This window comes from Capricornis sumatraensis, chromosome 6, assembly GCF_032405125.1.
Source record: "Capricornis sumatraensis isolate serow.1 chromosome 6, serow.2, whole genome shotgun sequence".
Taxonomy (NCBI): Eukaryota; Metazoa; Chordata; class Mammalia; order Artiodactyla; family Bovidae; genus Capricornis; species Capricornis sumatraensis.
The window spans coordinates 110818329-110838736 of record NC_091074.1 but is presented as its reverse complement, the minus strand read 5'-3'; the positions used below and the strand labels follow the sequence as shown (position 1 = coordinate 110838736).

Sequence of the window (20408 nt, the reverse complement as noted above, 5' to 3'; positions counted from 1 at the left end):
GCTCTTTAGTATCTCTGGGTTTCCATTTCTTAACGGTAAAATAGGGGGATTTGACTAGGCTATCTCAGAGTTAACAACCAAAACCACCAGAGCCTTTTGTTTTTTTTTTAAGTCTCAAAACAGAAAAATGTACTCATAAAGGAAAGAACAGAAAATAGCTTCAGCTTAAAGATTATAAAAATTCTCTGATGTCAAAATTAAAAAGCAAAAGTAAAAACCCTGAGCATGTAATTGTGACGTAGGTTAGGAGGTCCTTTACATTTCAGCAGTAATACCCATGTCAAAACAGGTACAGTTTGTAAACGACTTGACTTTTATTAGACTAAACTGGCATGATCATCTCCCTTTAAGGTGGACAAAAGATAATACAAGTAATTTACTGGATAAACACAGAAGGTTCTCGATAGGCAGACAATGTCATACTCATTCAGAGAAAACAATCAGGCTTTCCAGGAATTATTGAATTATATAAAAATATTAAATTAGTAAGAAAGCACATACAAGGTATGATACAATATGGTTTGAGAAAGAAAATATTTCCCAAACAAGCATAAACTGTTTAATTTTTCAAAAGCTCTGTGATAGGGAGTTCACTGGTAGTCCAGTGGTTAAGACTTGGCCTTCCATTCCAGGGGGCATAGGTTGATCCCTGGTTGGGAAACTAACATCCCACATACTGGACAGTGTGGCCAAAAAATAAACATGTATTTAAAAAAAAAAAAAAGCTCTGTGATAAATTGACCTGATTGACCTGATTGAAGGTAGTTTAGGTTTGGGGTTTTTTTTTTTTTTTTTTTTTTATCTACCCATGTGAGATCTTACTTCCTGACTAGGGATCGGGGTCGGAGTCCATGTCCCCTGCCCTGGGAGCATCGAGTCTTAACCACTGGACCATCCATGCCTCAAGCACTACATTTGGAGTGAGAAGCCTTGAGCTCAAACTTAAGTTCTCCAATTTACTAGCTCTGTGAGACTTAGGGAGATTTACTTAACTTCTCTGAGCCTTGGTTTCTCAGTTAATGGGAATAATTAGACCTAGCTTGCAGAGCTGTTGTGAGAATTAAGTGAGAATACAAGGCAGCCGTGAGAAGCACTTACCATAGTCAAATCTGAATCTTTCAGAAACTTACTGGAGTCAATCAGTAACAATAACTATGGCTAAATGTAAATTAATCAAATCTGTTATACTGACCATAAAGTATTTAGGAGCCCATTCTCATCTCAATGTCAGGGAGGGATCTATCTAATTGCTTTTAATACTAATGGAAGCAATATGCATCTACATATAATCCAGTGATCTTTTTCCGGGTCTTAATAACTACTTCCTGAAATTATTAACTTCCAAATGAGCCACATTAGATAAATAATAAAGTATTTTAATTGAGCATAGAAATCTGATTCTGATCAACAATTAAAACATAACGAACTTCTCTGGATTTCTTGGGCTGTAAAGAACTAGAAGTGCTCAAAACCATCATCATAATCTGTGAACTTGGCCAGGACCGGAGACCTCCCCCAGAGGAGTTTCAGGAAACCCCCTGATGTCAGGATACATGGGTACAGAACGGAGGAATTTCCAGATAAACTAGTTCTTCATCTCCCTAAAGCCTCCTCTTCTCTTAGAAAGGGAGTTCAGCTTTCGGTCATCACCAGTCTCCCCCTCATGTTTTTGCTCAGATAATAATTTATATGGGAAAGTACAACAAAGATTCTTACCTAAGAACTCTGCCTAAACAAGTTTGTTTTCTCTTAAAATAGAGCATTAAAAGATCACCTCCAAAGTAAAAGCATTTAAAGATACACATGAATTTGAAACTTTTAATGTATTCTTCGGCTCAGGGCTGTTGGTTAACAGTTACTCAGTATGTATGGGCCTTAACTTAGACTAAATTGGAGCTCCTTAGAGGAAATGAGGTAACTCTTCTTTGAGGTCTTCATTGTTTGTATTCCTGGATGGCTAAAGGTAACTGGTAACTAGCTCAAAAATGGTGAGCAATCCAGATTTCAATAAAAGCAACAAAGGGATGTATTATCTGGTAACAGTAATATTTAAACATTTTAAGTGTTAACAATACATGTTAATTACCAATGGTAATTAGGTGTTAGCCTAATCTAAGAAAAATAATCAACATTCTGCTGTTTCCAGAGATGAGAAAATATTAATTTTAAGGAGTTGTGAAACTTGAAGAAAATTATTATTCCTTAAGAAAGCATTCCAGTATACTGAGAAGCACTCATTGAGGAGATTGAGTGTATGATCTTGAGGACTCAGGAATTCTGTCTCCTGGTTTTGCCACTTCCTGACTAGACGGCCTTAAGGAACTGCAGAGATGTTAACACTGATCACTCTGGAGATGATCGAATCCAATCATCTCGCTGCACAGCTGAGGAAATGGAGTCCAGCACTGACCAGCCGAGGAGAGAAGGTGCCGCCAATCTGGCCATCCTTCCTGTATAGCCAGAGGCTTCCGCTTCTACAGGAGGACTATTTTGTCTAGATTCTCTCCGTGGCTGTCTATGAACATGCTGAAAGAAGTAGGCATAGTGCTTGATGTTTTAATAAGGCTGAATTGAGATAAAAATCAAAGTAACAAGAGTTTCACATTTCTACAAATACCATGTATCAGTCAGGGCAGGTTAATACAGCACATAACCCAAGGAAAGCTGGGAAATGCCACACCACTGAGGAGAGCAATCCTTTCACAACTTTGGTTAGGTTTTCCCATAACACTCCCCTTTGCAAACACAGTAAACAAAGGAAAGCTTTCTCATAAAGCCTCTCAGGGCTTCTCTGAAATTCTTTAACCATTTTTGCTTATATCTGAGGTATCCGGGCTTCGAGGTGTAGGAGGTAGAATTTGATGTGCTGGGTATAAATGTGACCAGATTATAAGGTTTGGTTTCAAGTTTAACAGTTTAAAGGAGACTTTCCATCATGGAAGGAATAAGTGGTATAAAGCAGATTAGCTGAATATCATTATTGCTTTCACCAAAGACTGTAACTAAATAGGGAAGACTTATTGCATAATTACTGTGTGTCCAGTGCTGTGCTAAGCCTTTACATTTCAATGAAACACACCCTTCAAGCTGATGCCCCAAGTGTCTCTGGCAGAATAAACTTCCCAGGGGAGACTGGGGAGATTCTGGGGAGGAGGTACCAAGCAAGCAGGGCTCCCTTTAGAGCAGATGCCGAAATATTGCAGGCAAGAGCTCACCCACAGGACTTGCTGGGTCCTCCCGAGGTACCTTCAGCCCCACCATTCCTGACAGGAGCCAGGGCAACTTCTGCCTCTGTGAACATGCGAATTCCCCTTATTCAATTCCACTTATGAATTAAAAACAACAACAACAACAACAACTACAGGTAAGTGGAGAAAGTACTCATAACCTTCCCCTTTCTTCTCTTGGATTTTCCCTGCTGCTGGCTTATTATTAGGCCAAGAGGAGAAAATCCCCGAGAACCCAGTGGGTATGATTTAGAGCTGGCTGAAAAGACAGAACGACGGCCTGAGCTCTGAAGGCTAGCGAGCTAGCTACGCAGCCCCCTTAGATCGTCTGACCATGGACGCAGCCATGTAGCAGGACAGGTGTTTGGCAGGTTAGCGGGTTCATTAGGTGTTCCTACCTATAAGCTTAAAGTGTGTGGGCAAACACACACACGCCTCTACACACAAATACACAGCGGATGGCGCAGAGCAGCACCTGATACCTGTGTTCTTTCTCACTCCCGTTCCCCCAGGAGGCACGCGATGAAGGGCAGTTAGGACGCTGAGATAATGACTCTTTCCTTCCACCAGGTATCACTGGAGATTCTACTTCCTGACTCTAATCATAATCATCCCCTTCAGAACTCTTGAGGGTTGAAAGTTCACCACATGGGTGATAAGCGACAAAGTTGAGGCAGATTGTTATTCAGCTGATGAAAAGCCACTACCGACAGGAAGATTATAGCCTCTGGATCAGTTATCACTACTTCTGGAAAGGTAAAAATCTGAAAAGATCCCAGCGACACCTAATGGCAATTTTTTCTTGAATCTATTGAAAAGAAAAATGGAAGTCTTATTAATTAGGCTGCAGGCTCTGCCCAACTGTTTCACATAGGTTATATTTCTGTTTAACAGCAGTACTGACAAGAAAAATGACCATTTGCTTTCTTCAAATGAAATTTCCTTTGGGTGTTCAGCAAGTGAGGCAAACTGTACTTCAGGTTCTGTCTCTTTTTAATCAAAACCCTAAAACCCCTATAGGAAACCACAACAGAACAATAGCTTATAATACTGCTTATTACATATTACCTGTAATTTACATACAGATGGAGACATATCAAAGTTAATCTATATTCAGGAAAGATCAACGAATAAAATCAGTGTTGCAGGAACTAAAAAGGGAATGACATGAAACCTTAAGGCAGCACTGGTTGAGTCTTCTCCATTAAAGGAAGTATTACATATTTCAAGGGCCAGTGAATGAGTGCTTAAAAATGATTAATACTGAAACAAAATTTTGAAAAAGAAATATGACTAATTTTAGGACTCCTGCAAAATGAATGTATACTGGAGTTTTAATTGTGGGTTAGAAAGCACACACAGGAACAAAATGGGGTAAGGTTGTGACAGTCATTCCCAAGATACAAAATAAAGATTCCCTAGCAGTTATTTTTATTAATTAGTACTCTTTGGGTTTCTTTTTCATTTATAGTTGAGAGCAGTTATGATAACTTTCTGTTCATGTGTGAATAACATACGGTCAGATTAAATCTCACCTAGTGAAATGTGTTCACACTGTGTTAACAGCCTATCACCGTGGTCTGATTTTTACCACTATGTCCTTGATGCTGGGTTTGCTTACCTGGCAGGATGACACATCACCGTGTCCCAAGCATTGGTGCCAACCTCAAATGATGACATCTCTTGTGGCTGAAAGAGTCGTACTTTGACAAATATACTTCAAAACTCTTTAATATAAACACATTTGGGGATTTGTTTTCTCTGCAGCTTATTTTGTTAGTTTTTTTTCCTGGTTAGGCCTGAAAATTACTTTCAGTTGTTTTACATATCCAGTGCTATATGCTGACAGAACAACTGCATGACACAAAGAACAGATTAAAAAAAAACCAAACCTCTAAACAGTGGTCAAACAAAAACAGCTTTCACAGCACGCTGAGAAAGAAAATGTAGGCACTTCTGCTTCAGGAGGTTTTTCACGTTTTGATCACAGATCGCTTTTCCAAGACACTTTCTCTCACTGCAGGAAGTTCCCTCGAACCACCTAGTTCACTGGAAATCTTGTTCTCACAAGCACTGTTTGGTGTATTAATCTTTTTTCATAGAACTGTCTCCATTGATGCAGAGATCAAGTTCCTCCCAGGGCTAAGAGCAACCCTGCTTTCCTATCAGCATGACTGAGTGGAGCTCCATGACCTTCCACCAAGCAAGGCTGCATGCTCTGCAGGATCAAGTTATCCACCAACAAAACATGAAGAGGAGTGCCAAGCGCAAGTTCTCTCCTGAAAGTCGTTAATCTGTCTGCCTCCCTCTTCCTAGATCCTCACTGTAATTCATTAAAGTGTTTCGAGTCTTCAAAACATTCTAAAGCTACTAGGCTACTGGGATTTTCTTTTTTTTAATGACTACTGAAATAGTTTTTTTTTTCTTTTTTTGAGAAAATCTGTGCTAAAAAGGCACTAGATAAAATGAACTTCCTTGCTCTTGTGTATGTAGTTATTTATACGTTGTATTAGATTCTATAATTTAACAGAGGTGACACACATCTGGATAAAACATTCTAAATCTTCACTTGTCTACTTTCAGTTAAAAAAACAAATCTGAAGTCAAAGAAACAGGAAGTCCCACACCCGGACCATGAAGTCATGGTCATCCCGGCCGCCTCGGAGCTCTAGCCTTGGCTGCAGTGGGGAGCGCCCCCTGACCAGGATGAGTGACCAGGTAGTGGCTAGGACGCAGGGGACACTCACTGGCAGCAGCTGTGGGAGCTGAGCCTCCTGGACACCTGAGTGAATGAGACGAAGGTGAAGTTCTCACAGTTTTCCAGCTTGACCTTCTTGGCTAAGTTCGGGACAACTCCCCGAAGAGACCGCAGGCCCATCCTCTGCTCCTCGTACCACACCCTGCCCATGTCTGCAGCCTCCTTCCTGGCTGTAAGGTAGAAAGGGGACTTGGCCTCCATCTGGGTGGGCGGCCGGTGGACGTACATGTACTTGTAGAGGAGGCAGTAAGGACACTGTTTGTGGCCCCTGGAATGCTCGTGGTAGATCTTGCCGTGGCAAACGCGGCTGGAAGCGCTCCGGCTCTCCCGCTTGACGCTGTCTGTCCGGGCGAAGTAGGAATGGTTCTGTGGGTCTGTGAGCAGCTCGATGTCGCCGTACATCAGGTCGGCATGCTCCTGCAGCGTCCTCATGTTCAGGTACTGGCTGTTGTACTTGACCACGGTGGACAGGAGCGTGATAGGGCTGTCATCCCCCAGACACCCCGCCTGCCACATCTCCTCCTCGTCCGAGACGGAGAAGTAGACGATGTTGCGGGAGCGGGCCCCTGACATCCCTGCCTTACTCAGCACCCACAGCTTCTCCTTGAGTTTCTTGGTGGACGAGCTGAAGGTGCTGCTGGTGATGGAGAAGCCCACCCCTGCGTTCTTCAGGATGCGGTCCAGGCCTCGGCGGATGGCGTGCAGCGACGTGGCCAGGAAGTCTGAGCCGTCACTCTTCTTTACGGTGACGTAAAAGTTCTCGAGCAACTCGTTCAACTTCACTGCAGGGATCTCAAATGAGACAAACACTGAGGTTACACGTTTTGCGGACACCCAGGTAGCCAGACCCCTCCTTCCTTCTCCTGATCCTCACTAGGGGCTGTGCTGGGGACAACCCTCTAGAGGGCTGCCTTCTTAGAATAAAATAATGGAAAAAACAGTGAGCCTCACGCTGGGAGATCTAGGTTCCATACTAGGCTCTTTAGACATCAGTGTTTCAAGCAACCAGAAAGGAAATAATAATTATACCTTCTCAAAGAACTACTGTAATGCTTAAATAAAGTAGTGGACATGAAAGGATTTGTAAACTGTAATGAACACATATACATACAACATAAGTATATATACACATATATTTTATTACTGGCCTTTGTAACTATTTGTCTCTGGAATGCCCTTTCTTCTCTTTTCTAGCAAATCATTTCCTTCCCTCCCCTTCAATAAAATCCAACCATCCTCTCTGAACCATGCCTGAATTAAACTGATCAAACTCTGAATCATTCCAACATTAATTTCCTTGATCTCTGCACTGTTTGGCGCAGCTGGTATGAAACGTCCTATAGAGAAAGACGACTGACATGTCCAATTTGTACAGCAAGATTTTGCCTTGATTTTTTACCTGAATTTATCTGAATAAGTCTGGAAATATCTCTGACTTAATGCTCCACAGAGTTTCAATATCAATATTTTCTCAAAAGATATGAAAAACTTAATGATTATACTGACAATTAAAGACTGCTCCTTAGGTATGGTAGGAGGAGCAGGAAGGTTGGCTGGAAAGAAAGCTTTACTTTCAAGAGGGAGTGATAAAGATAAAACCAGACCCTGCTTATTGTCAATTTAGGTTGAATACACATTCTAGGACAAAAGATCGTTTCAAAACAAAATGTTTTAAAAGTAGAAACTATACAGGTAACTTTCATTCTTCTAAGAGCCCTTGGGTCAAAGAGAAAATAAAAACAGAATTATACATTAAAAATGAACCAAACTGAAAACATTAGATATCAAAACATATGAGATGTCACCAAATACATTCCCAAAACATCACAGCCTTAAATGACTTTGTTAGATACTTTATTGAAAATAAACGAACATTATTCAACACAAAAGGCTAGAAAAAGTAGATCAAATTCAAAAATAGTAGAGTGAATCAATAAAAATAAAACAAATTAATGAACTGGAAAAGACATACATTGGGATAAAAAATGAAACTATTACAAACTCCTAGCAAATATGACAGAAAGAAAGAGAAAGAAGAGAAAAGGAAATATACATATAGACAATTTCAGAAATGAGAAAAACTGTAAGTACCGAAAACAAAGAATATTATAAACTTTATTCATATTAATTTGAAAATATAAATAACCTGAAAAATTCCTTAGCAAAATGTAAGTTACCAAAGTTGGTTCAATAAGAGGTAGAAGATCTGAGTCAAATGATTGCCAAAGATGTACGTCACTCATAAAGAAATGGCATTATGGAGTCAATTCAGCTTTTCTTTTGTATTTAAACAATTTCAGAGCACAGAAAAAAGAAGCGTTCTTCATTTTTTTCCCTAATCCAACTCTGACAGATATTATACCAAAAACCAAAGTATATGAGTATAAATGTACTAAGTAAAATATTGGTGATTTCCGTTTTGCACGGCACAAATGTTAAACAAAATGCATACATGTTAGAACCACGCAAACGAGGACACGGCTCTGGGCTACTTATGTTATCACATCAAATTCAGGACTGCAGGAAAGCAATGGACATTGAGACCATCAGGGATTATGGCAGAGTGTAAGGATGATTCAAATGTAATAAATAAGGTAACTAACTTATTCCATATACTAAGGAAAAGTAATATGAACTTGATAATTACTGAAAAATTATTTGAAAGAACGTGCTATCCCATTTCAAATTTTAAAAAATTCAAACCAGGAACTTCCCTGGTGGCAGAGTATATAAAAGAATCTGCCTGCCAACGCTGGGGATCTTGGTTCAACCCCAGGTTCAGGAAGATTCCACATATCTGGGAGCAACTAAGCCAGTATGCCACAACTACTGATCCAGTGCTCTAGAGCTGAGAGTCCCATCTACCGGAGCCCGCACACCTAGAGCCTGCGCTCCGTAACAAGAGAAGCCACCGCAATGAGAAGCCGGAGCACCAAGACGAAGAGCAGGCCCTGCTCACCGCAACTAGACAAAGTCTGTGTGCAGCAACGAAGACCTAGTGCAACCAAAAAAATAAATTAAAAGAAAAAACATTCAAACTAAACTCAGGTTGGAGGAAAAAATATCCTCTTAGTATGATGAAGACTATTTTACAGACACGAACTATAAAAACTATACCCAAGATGAAAACATTAAAATCTTTTTTCATGAAGTGAGGAAAAGGATAAAAATGATGAATATCACTGCTATTACATAACACTGCTCTAAAGATTCTGACCAAGAGACGAAAAAGAAATTACACACACACACATATGTATATATGTATACAGGAAAGGAAACAGACAAAATGTAACTGTTCTCTGATAATCTAAATGTTGGTCTAGGCAACTCCAAGAGATTCAGTCAAACAGCCATCAGAAAGAGGAGAGTAGCTGCACATAAAATATAAAAAGCAGTAGCTTTCTTACATACTAGTAACAGTTAAAAAAACTTCCAATTACAATGACCCCCCCAAACGCAGCTGGTTTCAGATTTTTACGCTGTCATTTGAAACTCCCTACTTGCAGGTATTAACCTCTCTTTGTATTAGCTGGGATTCCTGTGGTTACAAGAGAGACAGACCAGACCTGAACAAGCCTAGGCAAAGAGGGCTATCAGAATGGGTGGATTCCAAGGCCTTCAGGATTCCATCTGTCACCTTCTGCTTCTCTGTACAAAGCAGCTGTCTTTATGTAGCCACCTAGCATTCCACAAGGTTTATATCTCACAGTTTCAAATATTAGCAAAAGGCCAACCCTTATTTTCAGTAGAACAAAAAATATGAAGAGAGGATTTCGACTGGTCCACTCTTGATCCCAACAACTGACGAAAGCGTGGGCCACTGTACTAGCGTAATGGCTTCCGGGGCAACCACAGGGACTGTAGGAGAGCCCTGTTTTCTTACATAAGAGGTTTTGAGCAGAAAATCACATTACCTTAGTATCTAAAAATAAAACAAGTAACTTCTGATAGCTTCCTGTTGCCTTTAGGGTAAGTTCCAAATCTTTCCGTTATATGCAAGTCTTCACAATCTGCTTCCATACAATAGTAGACTGCTTGCAAAGACAGACACCGCGACCTCTCCCCATCCTGTTCCTCTCTGTTCAGTTCAGATCAGTTGATTAGTTGTGTCCGACTCTTTGCGGACCCCTGGGACTGCAGCACGCCAGGCTTCTGTGTCCATCACCAACTCCTGGAGCTTGCTTAAACTTAGAGTCAGTGATGCCATCCAACCATCTCATCCTCTGTAGTCCCCTTCTCTGCCTGCCTTCAATCTTTCCCAGCATCAGGGTCTTTTCCCATGAATCAGCCCTTTGCATCAGGTGGCAAAAGTAGTAGAGCTTCAGCTTCAGCATCAGTTCTTACAATGAATATTCAGGGTTGATTTCCTTTAGGATTGACTGGTTTGATCTCCTTACAGTCCAAGGGACTCTCAAGAGTCTCCTCCAACACCACAGCTCAAAAGCATCAATTCTTCGGCACTCAGCTTTCTTTATAGCCCAACCCTACATCGATACATGACCACTGGAAAAACCATAGGCTTGACTAGACGGACCTTTGTTGGCAAAGTAATGTCTCTGCTTTTGAATATGCTATCTAGGTTGGTCATAACTTTCCTTCCAAGGAGTAAGCGTCTTTTAATTTCATGGCTGCAATCACCATAATTTCATGGCTGCAATCACCATCTGCAGTGATTTTGGAGCCCCCAAAAATAAAGTCTGACACTGTTTCCACTGTTTCCCCATCTATTTCCCATGAAGTGATGGGACCAGATGCCATGATCTTCATTTTCTGAATGTTGAGCTTTAAGCCAACTTTTTCACTCTCCTCTTTCACTTTCATCAAGAGGCTTTTTAGTTCCTCTTCACTTTCTGCCATAAGGGTGGTGTCATCTGCGTATCTGAGGTTATTGATATTTCTCCCGGCAATCTTGATTCCAGCTTGTGCTTCTTCCAGCCCAGCGTTTCTCATGATGTACTCTGCGTATAAGTTAAATAAATAAATAAGGTGTGAATATACAGACTTGTTGTACTCCTTTCCCAATTTTGAACCAGTCCATTGTTTCATGTCTGATTCTAACTGTTGCTTCTTGACCTGCAGACAGTTTTCTCAGGAGGCAGGTCAGGTGGTCTGGTATTCTCATCCCTTTAAGAATTTTCCACAGTTTGTTGTGATCTACACAGTCAAAGGCTTTGGCATAGTCAATAAAGCACAAGTAAATTTTTTCTGGAACTCTCTCACTTTTTTGATGATCCAATGGATGTTGGCAATTTGATCTCTGGCTCCTCTGCCTTGTCTAAATTCAGCTTGAACATCTGGAAGTTCTTGGTTCATGAACCACTGAAGCCCGGCTTGGAGAGTTTTGAGCACTACTTTGCTAGCGTGTGAAATGAGTGCAACTGTGTGGTAGTTTGAACATTTTGGGGCATTGCCTTTCTTTGGGATTGGAATGAAAACAGACCTTTTCCAGTCCTGTGGCCACTGCTGAGTTTTCCAAATTTGCTGGCATATTGAGTGCAGCACTTTCACAGCATCATCTTCCAGGATTTGAAATTACTCAGCTGAAATTCCATCACCTCCACTAGCTTTGCTCATAGTGATGCTTCCTAAGGCCCACTTAACTTCACACTCCAGGATGTCTGGCTCTAGGTGAGTGATCACACCATCATGGTTATCTGGGTCATGAAGATCTTTTTTGTACAGTTCTCCTGATGAGGTCGCAAAGAGTCGGACACAACCGAGCAACTGAACTGAACTGACTCTGGGTATTCTTGCCATATCTTCTGCTTCTGTTAGGTCCATACCATTTCTGTCCCTTATTGTACCCATCTTTGCATGAAATGTTGCCTTGGTATCTCTAATTTTCTTGAAGAGATTTCTTGTCTTTCCCATCCTGTTATTTCCCTCTATTTCCTTGCACTGATCACTGAGGCTCTCCTCGCTATCCTTGCTCCTCCTTTCTTTTCTCTCCTTGCTATTCTTTGGAACTCTGCATTCAGATGGATATACTTTTCTTTTGCTTCTTTGACTTTTGCTTCTCTTCTTTTCTCAGCTATTTGTAAGGTCTTCTCAGACAAGCATTTTGCCATTTCCTTTTCGTGGGGATGGTTTTGATAACTGCCTCCTATACAATGTTACAAACCTCTGTCCACAGTTCTTCTGGGACTCTGTCTATCAGATCTAATCCCTTGAATCTATTTGTCACTTCCACTGCATAAGCGTAAGGGGTTTGATTTAGGCCATACCTGAATGGTGTAGTGGTTTTCCCAACTTTGTTCAATATAAGTCTGAATTTTGCAATAAGGAGTTGTTGATCTGATCCAGTCAGCTCCTGGTCTTGTTTTTGCTGTAGAGCTTGTTTTGCTATAGAGCTTCTCCATCTTCAGCTGCAAAGAATATAATCAATCTGACTTTGGTATTGACCATCTGGTGATGTCCATGTGTAGAGTCGTCTCTTGTGTTGTTGGAAGAGGGTGTTTGCTGTCACCAGTGGGTTCTCTTGGCCAAACTGTTAGCCTTTGTCCTACTTCATTTTGTACTTCAAGGCTACACCTGCCTGTTACTTCAGGTATCTCCTGTCTTCCTACTTTTGCATTCCAGTCCCCTATGATGAAAAGGACATCTATTTTTTGTGTGGTAGTTTTTGTTATACTCTGCTTTCCAGCCTCACGGAACGCTGTGCCAGTCATATAAACCACAAGGCTCTTTCATGCTTCCAAGTCTCTGCATATGCTACTTCCTCTATCTAGAAAGCTTTTCCCCCCCACTAATCTTCTCTATTTGGAAAACCTCTGAAACCTTATTTCAGATCTAGCTCAAAATAGAAGACTACTCCAGCTTCCCTAAGCAAGTTACTCTCTCAAGTGGGATCCCACAAATCTTTTTAGAACAAATAACTCTATTTATTTATTTCGTTTTGGTTGTGCAGGGGCTTCATTCCTGCTCTGGCTTCTCTCTAGTTAAGAGAAAGCGGGGGCTACTCTAGCTGCAGTGTGTGGGCCTCGCACTGCAGTCGCTTCTCTTGTCATGGAGCACTGGCTCTAGGGTGTGCTGGCTTTAGTAACTGCAGACACGTGGGCTCGTGAGAGCTGGCTCCCAGGCTGCAGAGCACACTCTCAGCAGTTGTGGCACCAGGGCTTAATTGCTCAGCAGCATGTGGGATCTTCCAGGATCAGGGATTCAACCCATGTCTCCTGCACTGGCAGGCAGATTCTTTACCACTGAGCCACGAGTGAAGCCCCCCAATTTATAGGTCTGTCTCTCAAAGTGGACTGAAAGCTTCCTGAAGGCAAGAATGACATCTCATACACGACTGGTTCTTTAGGTTGAAGATCCCCACTAGCAGGTCTGAACTGTTCTCACTGATACCCCATGCACTGACAAACATGGGTTAAAGTAAGGAGTTGACCTCAGAGTCAAGAGAACCAAGCTGAGTTAGGGTGCAGATCATCTCTCTTGATTTATACAAGTTTCAAAGAAAAATTATAGCAAAAGCAATTCCTGGAGAAATGTCAAGGCACAAAATTTATATTCTTTGCACACAAGAAACTCTTCATTCTGGCCCATGTTGGCTGCCTCCTTTGTTTTCTCAGATTGTGTTTTGGTTGATGGTCATTCCTCCAGGTCTTTAATTTTTTATGAAGACATTGCCAAAAACTATTTCCCTCCATAAGCCACTCTGAATAGATTTACTACATTAAATTCACTATGGAAAAAAAAAAGAAAGAAAAAAAAAATTCACTATGGATTGCAAACCTGGCTTCCTTGATGTGAAAATGACCAAAGAGAAGTAAGAGCTTGGTCACAGGGCAGACGATGCCAGATAGGAAAGAACAGTATAAGAAGACTGACTTGCTGATAAATCCCAAAGTTTTGGAGCTATGTAGTAATCCTTGGCAATTGAAAGAATTCTAAGACATGTAAAACCAAGAGTTACTTTTGGGGAATGCCTCAGACTTCCTTTTGTGATAATCTTGACCAAGAGATGAAGAAAGTGGAGAAAATGCTTGTGAACTAATACATACTCTAATAGGAAAACAAAACAAAATTTCAAGTAACCATTGCTGACAACAAAAATGATTTCACTTTTGTAGTTACCAAATTTCCATTTATTGAGAAAGACAGATACAAACTTCAAGAGGCTCTATTTTCTCAGTAAGGCTAAGGAATATATAAATCAATGAGACAGCAACTCTGAGAAAGACGTATTAGTGAGGATTAGATCACATCTGAAGAAAAAGCACTCTGTGGAACACATTGGTAGACCACAGGGTAATGAAAGAGTGAGACTGGCAGGGCTCACTCTGCTTATTGAGATGACTTGAAGTCTGATCTGATTGCTTGCTTTCCTCCTTAAAAAAAAAAAAAAAAAAAGAAACTAAATGCAAGGTCCAAAGTGAAGTGTTAGCTGCTCAGTCATGTCTGACTCTTTGTGACCTTATGGACTGTAAGCCTGCCAGGCTCCTCTGTCCATGGGATTTCCCAGGCAAGACTACTGGAATGGGTAGAAATTTCCTTCTCCAGGGGATCTTCACAACCATGGATCAAAGCCAGGTCTCCTGCATTGCAGGTGGATTCTATACCATCTGTGCCACCAGGAAAGCCAGCTGCCAGACCATGGTCAACAGCTGCAACTGCCCTGTCTGCTGCTAGCTATATCGATCTTTAGAGACACAACCAGACTAAAAATACCTTGCACTGGGACCAAAAAAGTGAGAGTAAAGACTGTAGACCTTGATGCCACAGTTCCTTTTAACTTAATACTGCTAATTCTCTAAGAGACTGGCTTTTCTTAAGAATTTATCATTAAAAATATTTAAGTGGCCCATGTGAGACAGAGAATTGAAATACATTTTCTTCATCCACATTCCTCTAGACAACACAGGAGAAACTACCCAGAAGTGATGATAAGGCACACCCAACTAGACAGGTGAGGCATTTCACCACCTGGGATGGATGTATGCTACCTAAGCTGTGGAGGTTGTGGGGAAATGGGGCTCTTTCCACGGATTCCTGCAAGGAAGTGTAAAGTTTCCCAGTAACAGATAACTGTCTTCACAGTGACTTCACAAAGTCTGGAAGACAAGATCCTCTGGCCTAGAAAAGGTTAAAGTTAAGGGCTGAAGAAATGGTGATAAGGCCCTACGAGAATAGATGAGTTTTTATATTTTTATGAATGAAGGTGAACTGTAACATTTAAATTGATTTGCTAGGTTATTACAGTTAAGATACACATACAATTTATCATCTTAATAATTTACAAGTGTACCATCCAGTGGCATTGAAAGTACATTCGCAATGTTGTACAACCATCATCACTACTTATTTCCAGAATTTTTTAAAAAAGAAACTGTACTCATTAAACAGTAACTCCACCTTTCCTCCTCCTGCCAGCCCCTAGTAATCTCTATTATACTTTGTATCTCTATAAACTTGACTGTTCTACCTACTTTGCATGAACGGAACAAGACATATTTGTTCTTTTGTGTCTGAGATTTCATGTAGTATAACATATTCAAGGTTCATCCATGCTGCAAGCATGTGTCAGTACTTCATTTCTTTTTGTTGACAAATAATATTCCATTGTATAGATATGCTGCATTTTGTTTATCCATTTATCTGCTGATGGACATCTGGGTTGTCTGGATTATATTTTGGCCATTGTGAATAATGCTACAACAAACACTTGTGTACAGGTTTTTGCATAGATATATGTTTTAAATTTTCTTGAGTTTGTGTCCCTGAATGAAATTTCTGGGGGATATAGTAACTCTATGTTTAACTTTCAGGGAACCGCCAGACTTTCCAAAGCAGCTACATCGTTTTACTTTCCCACCAGGACCGTGTAAGAGCGGATGAAGGTTCCAATTTCAACACTTATTATTATCTTTTTCTTTTTCATTCGAATCTTCCTACTGAATGTGAAGTAGAATCTCATGTGGTTTAGGCTTGCATTTCCCTGAGGTCTAATGAAGTTGAGCATCTTTTCATGTGCTTTTATCTTCTTCATAATAATGGCTTACTGTCCTTGTCTGCTAATTCTAAAATCTGTGTCAGTTCTGGGTTGGTTTTGATTGATTCATTTTTTTAAGTGATATATTTTCTTGCTTCTTGGCCAGAAATTTTTGCTTATTTGCCAGACATTCTGAATTTTATTTCTTGGGGTCTGGATATTTTTATAATCCTATAAATGTTGTTAAGGTTTGCTCTAGGACATAGTTAAATTACTTAGAACTCTTGGATCCTTTGGGGTCTTGCTTTTTCTTCATTAAAAAATTAAGATGTAATTTCTATATAACACTGTATCAGTTTTGGTTATATAAATAATGTTTTGAAATATATATATATTACAAAATGATCACCACAATAAATCTAGTCAACAGCCATCACCACATATAGTTTAATTTTTTTCCTTGTAATGAGAACTTTTAAGATTTACTCTCTTAGCAACTTTTAAATACACAATACAGTATTATTCACTATAGTAAACAAGCTATAACATTACATCCCCAGGCATTTTGACCACCTTCACCCATTTCATTACCCTTCATTCCCAATGTCTAGCAACCACCAATCTGTTCTGTGTGGTCTGAGGTTTTTGCTTTTAGATTCCACATAAAAGTGAGATCATGTGGTATTTGTCTTTCTCTGTCTGAGTTATTTCACTTAGTGTATAATGCCCTCGAGGTTCAAACATGTTGTTGCAAATGGCAAGATTTTCTTCCCTTTTATGGCTTACCATATATTCTTCATCCATCTATGGACACTTCATTTCAGTTCAGTTCAGTCACTCAGTCGTGTCCAATTCTTTGCAACCCCATGAATCGCAGCACACCAGGCCTCTCTGTCCATCACTATCTCCCGGAGTTCACTCAGACTCACGTCCATCGAGTTGGTGATGCCATCCAGCCATCTCATCCTCTGTCGTCCCCTTCTCCTCCTGCCCCCAATCCCTCCCAGCATCAGAGTCTTTTCCAATGAGTCAACTCTTTGCATGAGGTGGCCAAAGTACTAGAGTTTCAGCTTTAGCATCATTTCTTCCAAAGAAATCCCAGGACTGATATCCTACAGAATGGACTGGTTGGATCTCCTTGCAGTCCAAGGGACTCTCAAGAGTCTTCTCCAACACCACAGTTCAAAAGCATCAATTCTTCAGCACTCAGCTTTCTTCACAGTCCAACTCTAGCATCCATACAGGACCACTGGAAAAACCATAGCCTTGACCTGACGGACCTTTGTTGGCAAAGTAATGTCTCTGCTTTTGAATATGCTATCTAGGTTGGTCATAACTTTTGTTCCAAGGAGTAAGCGTCTTTTAATTTCATGGCTGCAATCACCATCTGCAGTGATTTTGGAGCCCCCCAAAAATAAAGTCTGATACTGTTTCCGCTGTCTCCCCATCTATTTCCCATGAAGTGATGGGACCAGATACCATGATCTTCGTTTTCTGAATGTTGAGCTTTAGGCCAAGTTTTTCACTCTCCTCTTTCACTTTCATCAAGAGGCTTTTTAGTTTCTCTTCACTTTCTGCAATAAGGGTGGTGTCATCTGCATATCTGAGGTGATTGATATTTCTCCTGGCAATCTTGATTCCAGCTTGTGTTTCTTCCAGCCCAGCATTTCTCATGATGTACTCTGCATAGAAGTTAAATAAGCAGGGTGACAATATACAGCCTTGACGTACTCCTTTTCCTATTGTCTGTTGTTCCATGTCCAGTTCTAACTGTTGCTTCCTGGACACTTAGGCTGCTTCTATGTCTTGGCTATTGTAAACAATGTTGCAATGAACAGAGAGGTGTATATACCCTTTTGAGTTAATGTTTTCACTTCCTTTAGATAAAGGATTGCATGCAAGTTCATGTTTGGATAATAGCCATCCTAACAGATGTGAAGTGGTAGCTCATTGTGGTTTTGAGTTGCATTTCCCCGATGATTCGTGATATCCTACCTTTTCATGTAGCTGGGTCTTGCTTTTAAGATTTGCTGGGTGGGATCAGAGCAGAGCTCAATCCATGGCTAATTCTTCCCCACATGTGATGCAAGATCTTTCTGAATACTCTACTGCGTGAATCCTGAGGTTTCTCCAGTATGGTTGGTGGGGAAAGGCACTATCTCCAGCTCAGTGGAGCTCCAGGCACTAACACCTTTCATTCTTCTAGGTGCTGTTTTGCCCTCCTCTGGCAGTTCCCTCACATGCAGATATTGATCAGTATTCAGCTCAATATTTGAGATGGAATGTGTTCAGGTCTCTCAGGTTTTCTTTCTGGGTAACTCTACTTTCAAATATTCTGTCATGACAGTCCTGGTCACCTGGGTCTCTCTGGGCCCTTAGCTCCATTTCCTCAACTCAGCAAGTGTGCTGGGCTCTGCCTGCATGCCCTCTCCCTGCACCACAGCCCTGCAGACTCTCTCAAGGCAGCAAGGTGGGACACACCTGAGGCTCACCTTGTTTCCCATCTCTCAGACATCACGGCCCTGTGTGTGTTATATAGTAACTTGCATATTAGTTATATCATTTGTCTGCTTTTTTGGTTGTTTTTGGCAGGAGAGCAATCTCCTCCAACTAGGTTGGAAGTGAAAGATTTAACTAATTTTTCTCCTGGGTATGGGTTACATGTTCCCACTTCCTATGAATAGCAACTTCTGATTGGATGCTAGAAGCTATGGATTTTACATTTAATTCTGGATTTGTTCCATCTTTTCAATGAATGTTGTAATTTCTTTTTAGTTGTTCTCATGTCCCCATCCTCCCTGAGTTCTGATTTCTGTCTCCCCTCAACTCAGCAAGATTGCCAGGCTCAGTCTGGGTTCCCCCTCTCTTTCCTGCAGTTTAGATATTGTCTCCAGGCAGAAAGCCTGAGAGGTGGTGGCACTCATCTTAGGGATCAAGTCTGTGTTGCCTGTTCTGTCGGAAGACTTATTTCAAACATTTTGCTCAGTTTTCTGGTTGCTGCGGAGGGTAATTCTGGACCCTTCTATTCCCTTACGATCACAGGTGGAAATGACCTGCTGGATCATTTTGATTAGTGTGGTGTTGCTTGTTCATTTCTTTAATTCTTTTCAGTCTTTCAACAAACATTACATACACACTTAGCCTATAATCTACTATCTGAAGTTCCTGCTGTCTAAATCCGTTTTCTGTTTCTAATTATTCTCATTCATGGTGGTTTATTTCCTTAAGTGGCATGTGATTTTTTTTTTTATGAGCACATATTTACTTGATATTTATTAACTTGTGAAAAATTTGCACCTACATGTTGGATGTTTCCCTTCCAAGATTATTAGCATATGACTCTGCAAGGAGCTAGGGTATGCTATTGACTTAGAACTTCTTTAGACCTGTTCAGGGTCTTCTCAATAAAGGGTTCTTCAGTTTGGCTCCTAGTCGTTTCCCTTCCTCAGTGGATGCTATTAACATAAGCCCTGAGGGGAGAGCCTGATTTTCATATGTGCCTACTGCTTACACCACTTGTTTCAGCCCTTGGATGACTCCATTTCTTTTTGCAAAGGTCCCTCACAGTATCTAGGGCACCATGCTTCCAGAAGTAGAAACTTGGATTTCCTATTTCATCTCTTGTTGGTACCCTAAACACAGGCTTCAATTTTGACTTCTACTTGCAACACCTCTGAATTTAGACTTCTAGCTTTAATATTTCCCCCATGGTTTAAACTCATGTTCCCAAATGCTTATTTGACATATACATCTGGTAGATGTATCTATTATTTATTTACACTCAACATATCCAAATCAAAGTATATTTCTTTTTTTGTCTTAAAAAATATGTTAATTTAATACAATTTTAGACTTACAAGAATAGTAGAGAGAATCCCCAACTAATCTTCACTGAGCTTCTCCTATGTTAATATCTTTCAGAACAGTTATTGAAACCAGGAAATTAACATTGTTGCAATGCTGTTAGCTAAACTTCAGACTTTACTCATATTTCCCCATTTTTCCAGTAAAATTTTCTTCCTGTACCAATATAGTCCCACATTTCATTTAGTTGTCCTGTCTCCTTCAGTTCAGCTCAGTCGCTCTGTCATGTGCGACTCTGCGACCGCATGGACTGCAGCACGCCTTAGTTTCCTCCAAACTGTGACCATTTCTCTCTCTTAACATCTTCTGTGACCTTGATACATTCTTTGATACATTTGGAGAGTACCAGTTAAGCAATCTGTAGAATTTTCCTCAATTTGGATTTGTCTGCTTTTTTATCATGAGTACACTGAGCTTACGAATTTTTAAGAAAAAATCCCATACATGCAGTGTGTTGTCCTAAGCACATGGGAAATATTAATCTTGATCACTATTAAAGTGGCATCTGCCAGGGTTCTCCTCTGAATAGTTACTATTTCTCTCTAGTACATATTTAAGAGGGTCTTACGTTGATGCAACACAAAAATCCTGTTTATCCTTACACTTTCACCACTAATCTTGCCATTAC

General features: G+C 40.5%; 1 protein-coding gene across 2 annotated transcripts in view; it reads right to left on the bottom strand.

The window, feature by feature from the left end:
- Positions 1-5970: 5970 nt before the first annotated feature.
- KIAA1958 (KIAA1958 ortholog) overlaps positions 5971-20408 on the bottom strand; it is a 65728-nt gene continuing 51290 nt past the window's right edge. For both annotated transcript variants that reach the window (XM_068974698.1, XM_068974699.1), the window contains one exon: positions 5971-6777. In XM_068974698.1, coding sequence (XP_068830799.1) covers positions 5971-6777 — 807 coding nt within the window. The remainder of the gene's footprint in view (positions 6778-20408) is intronic.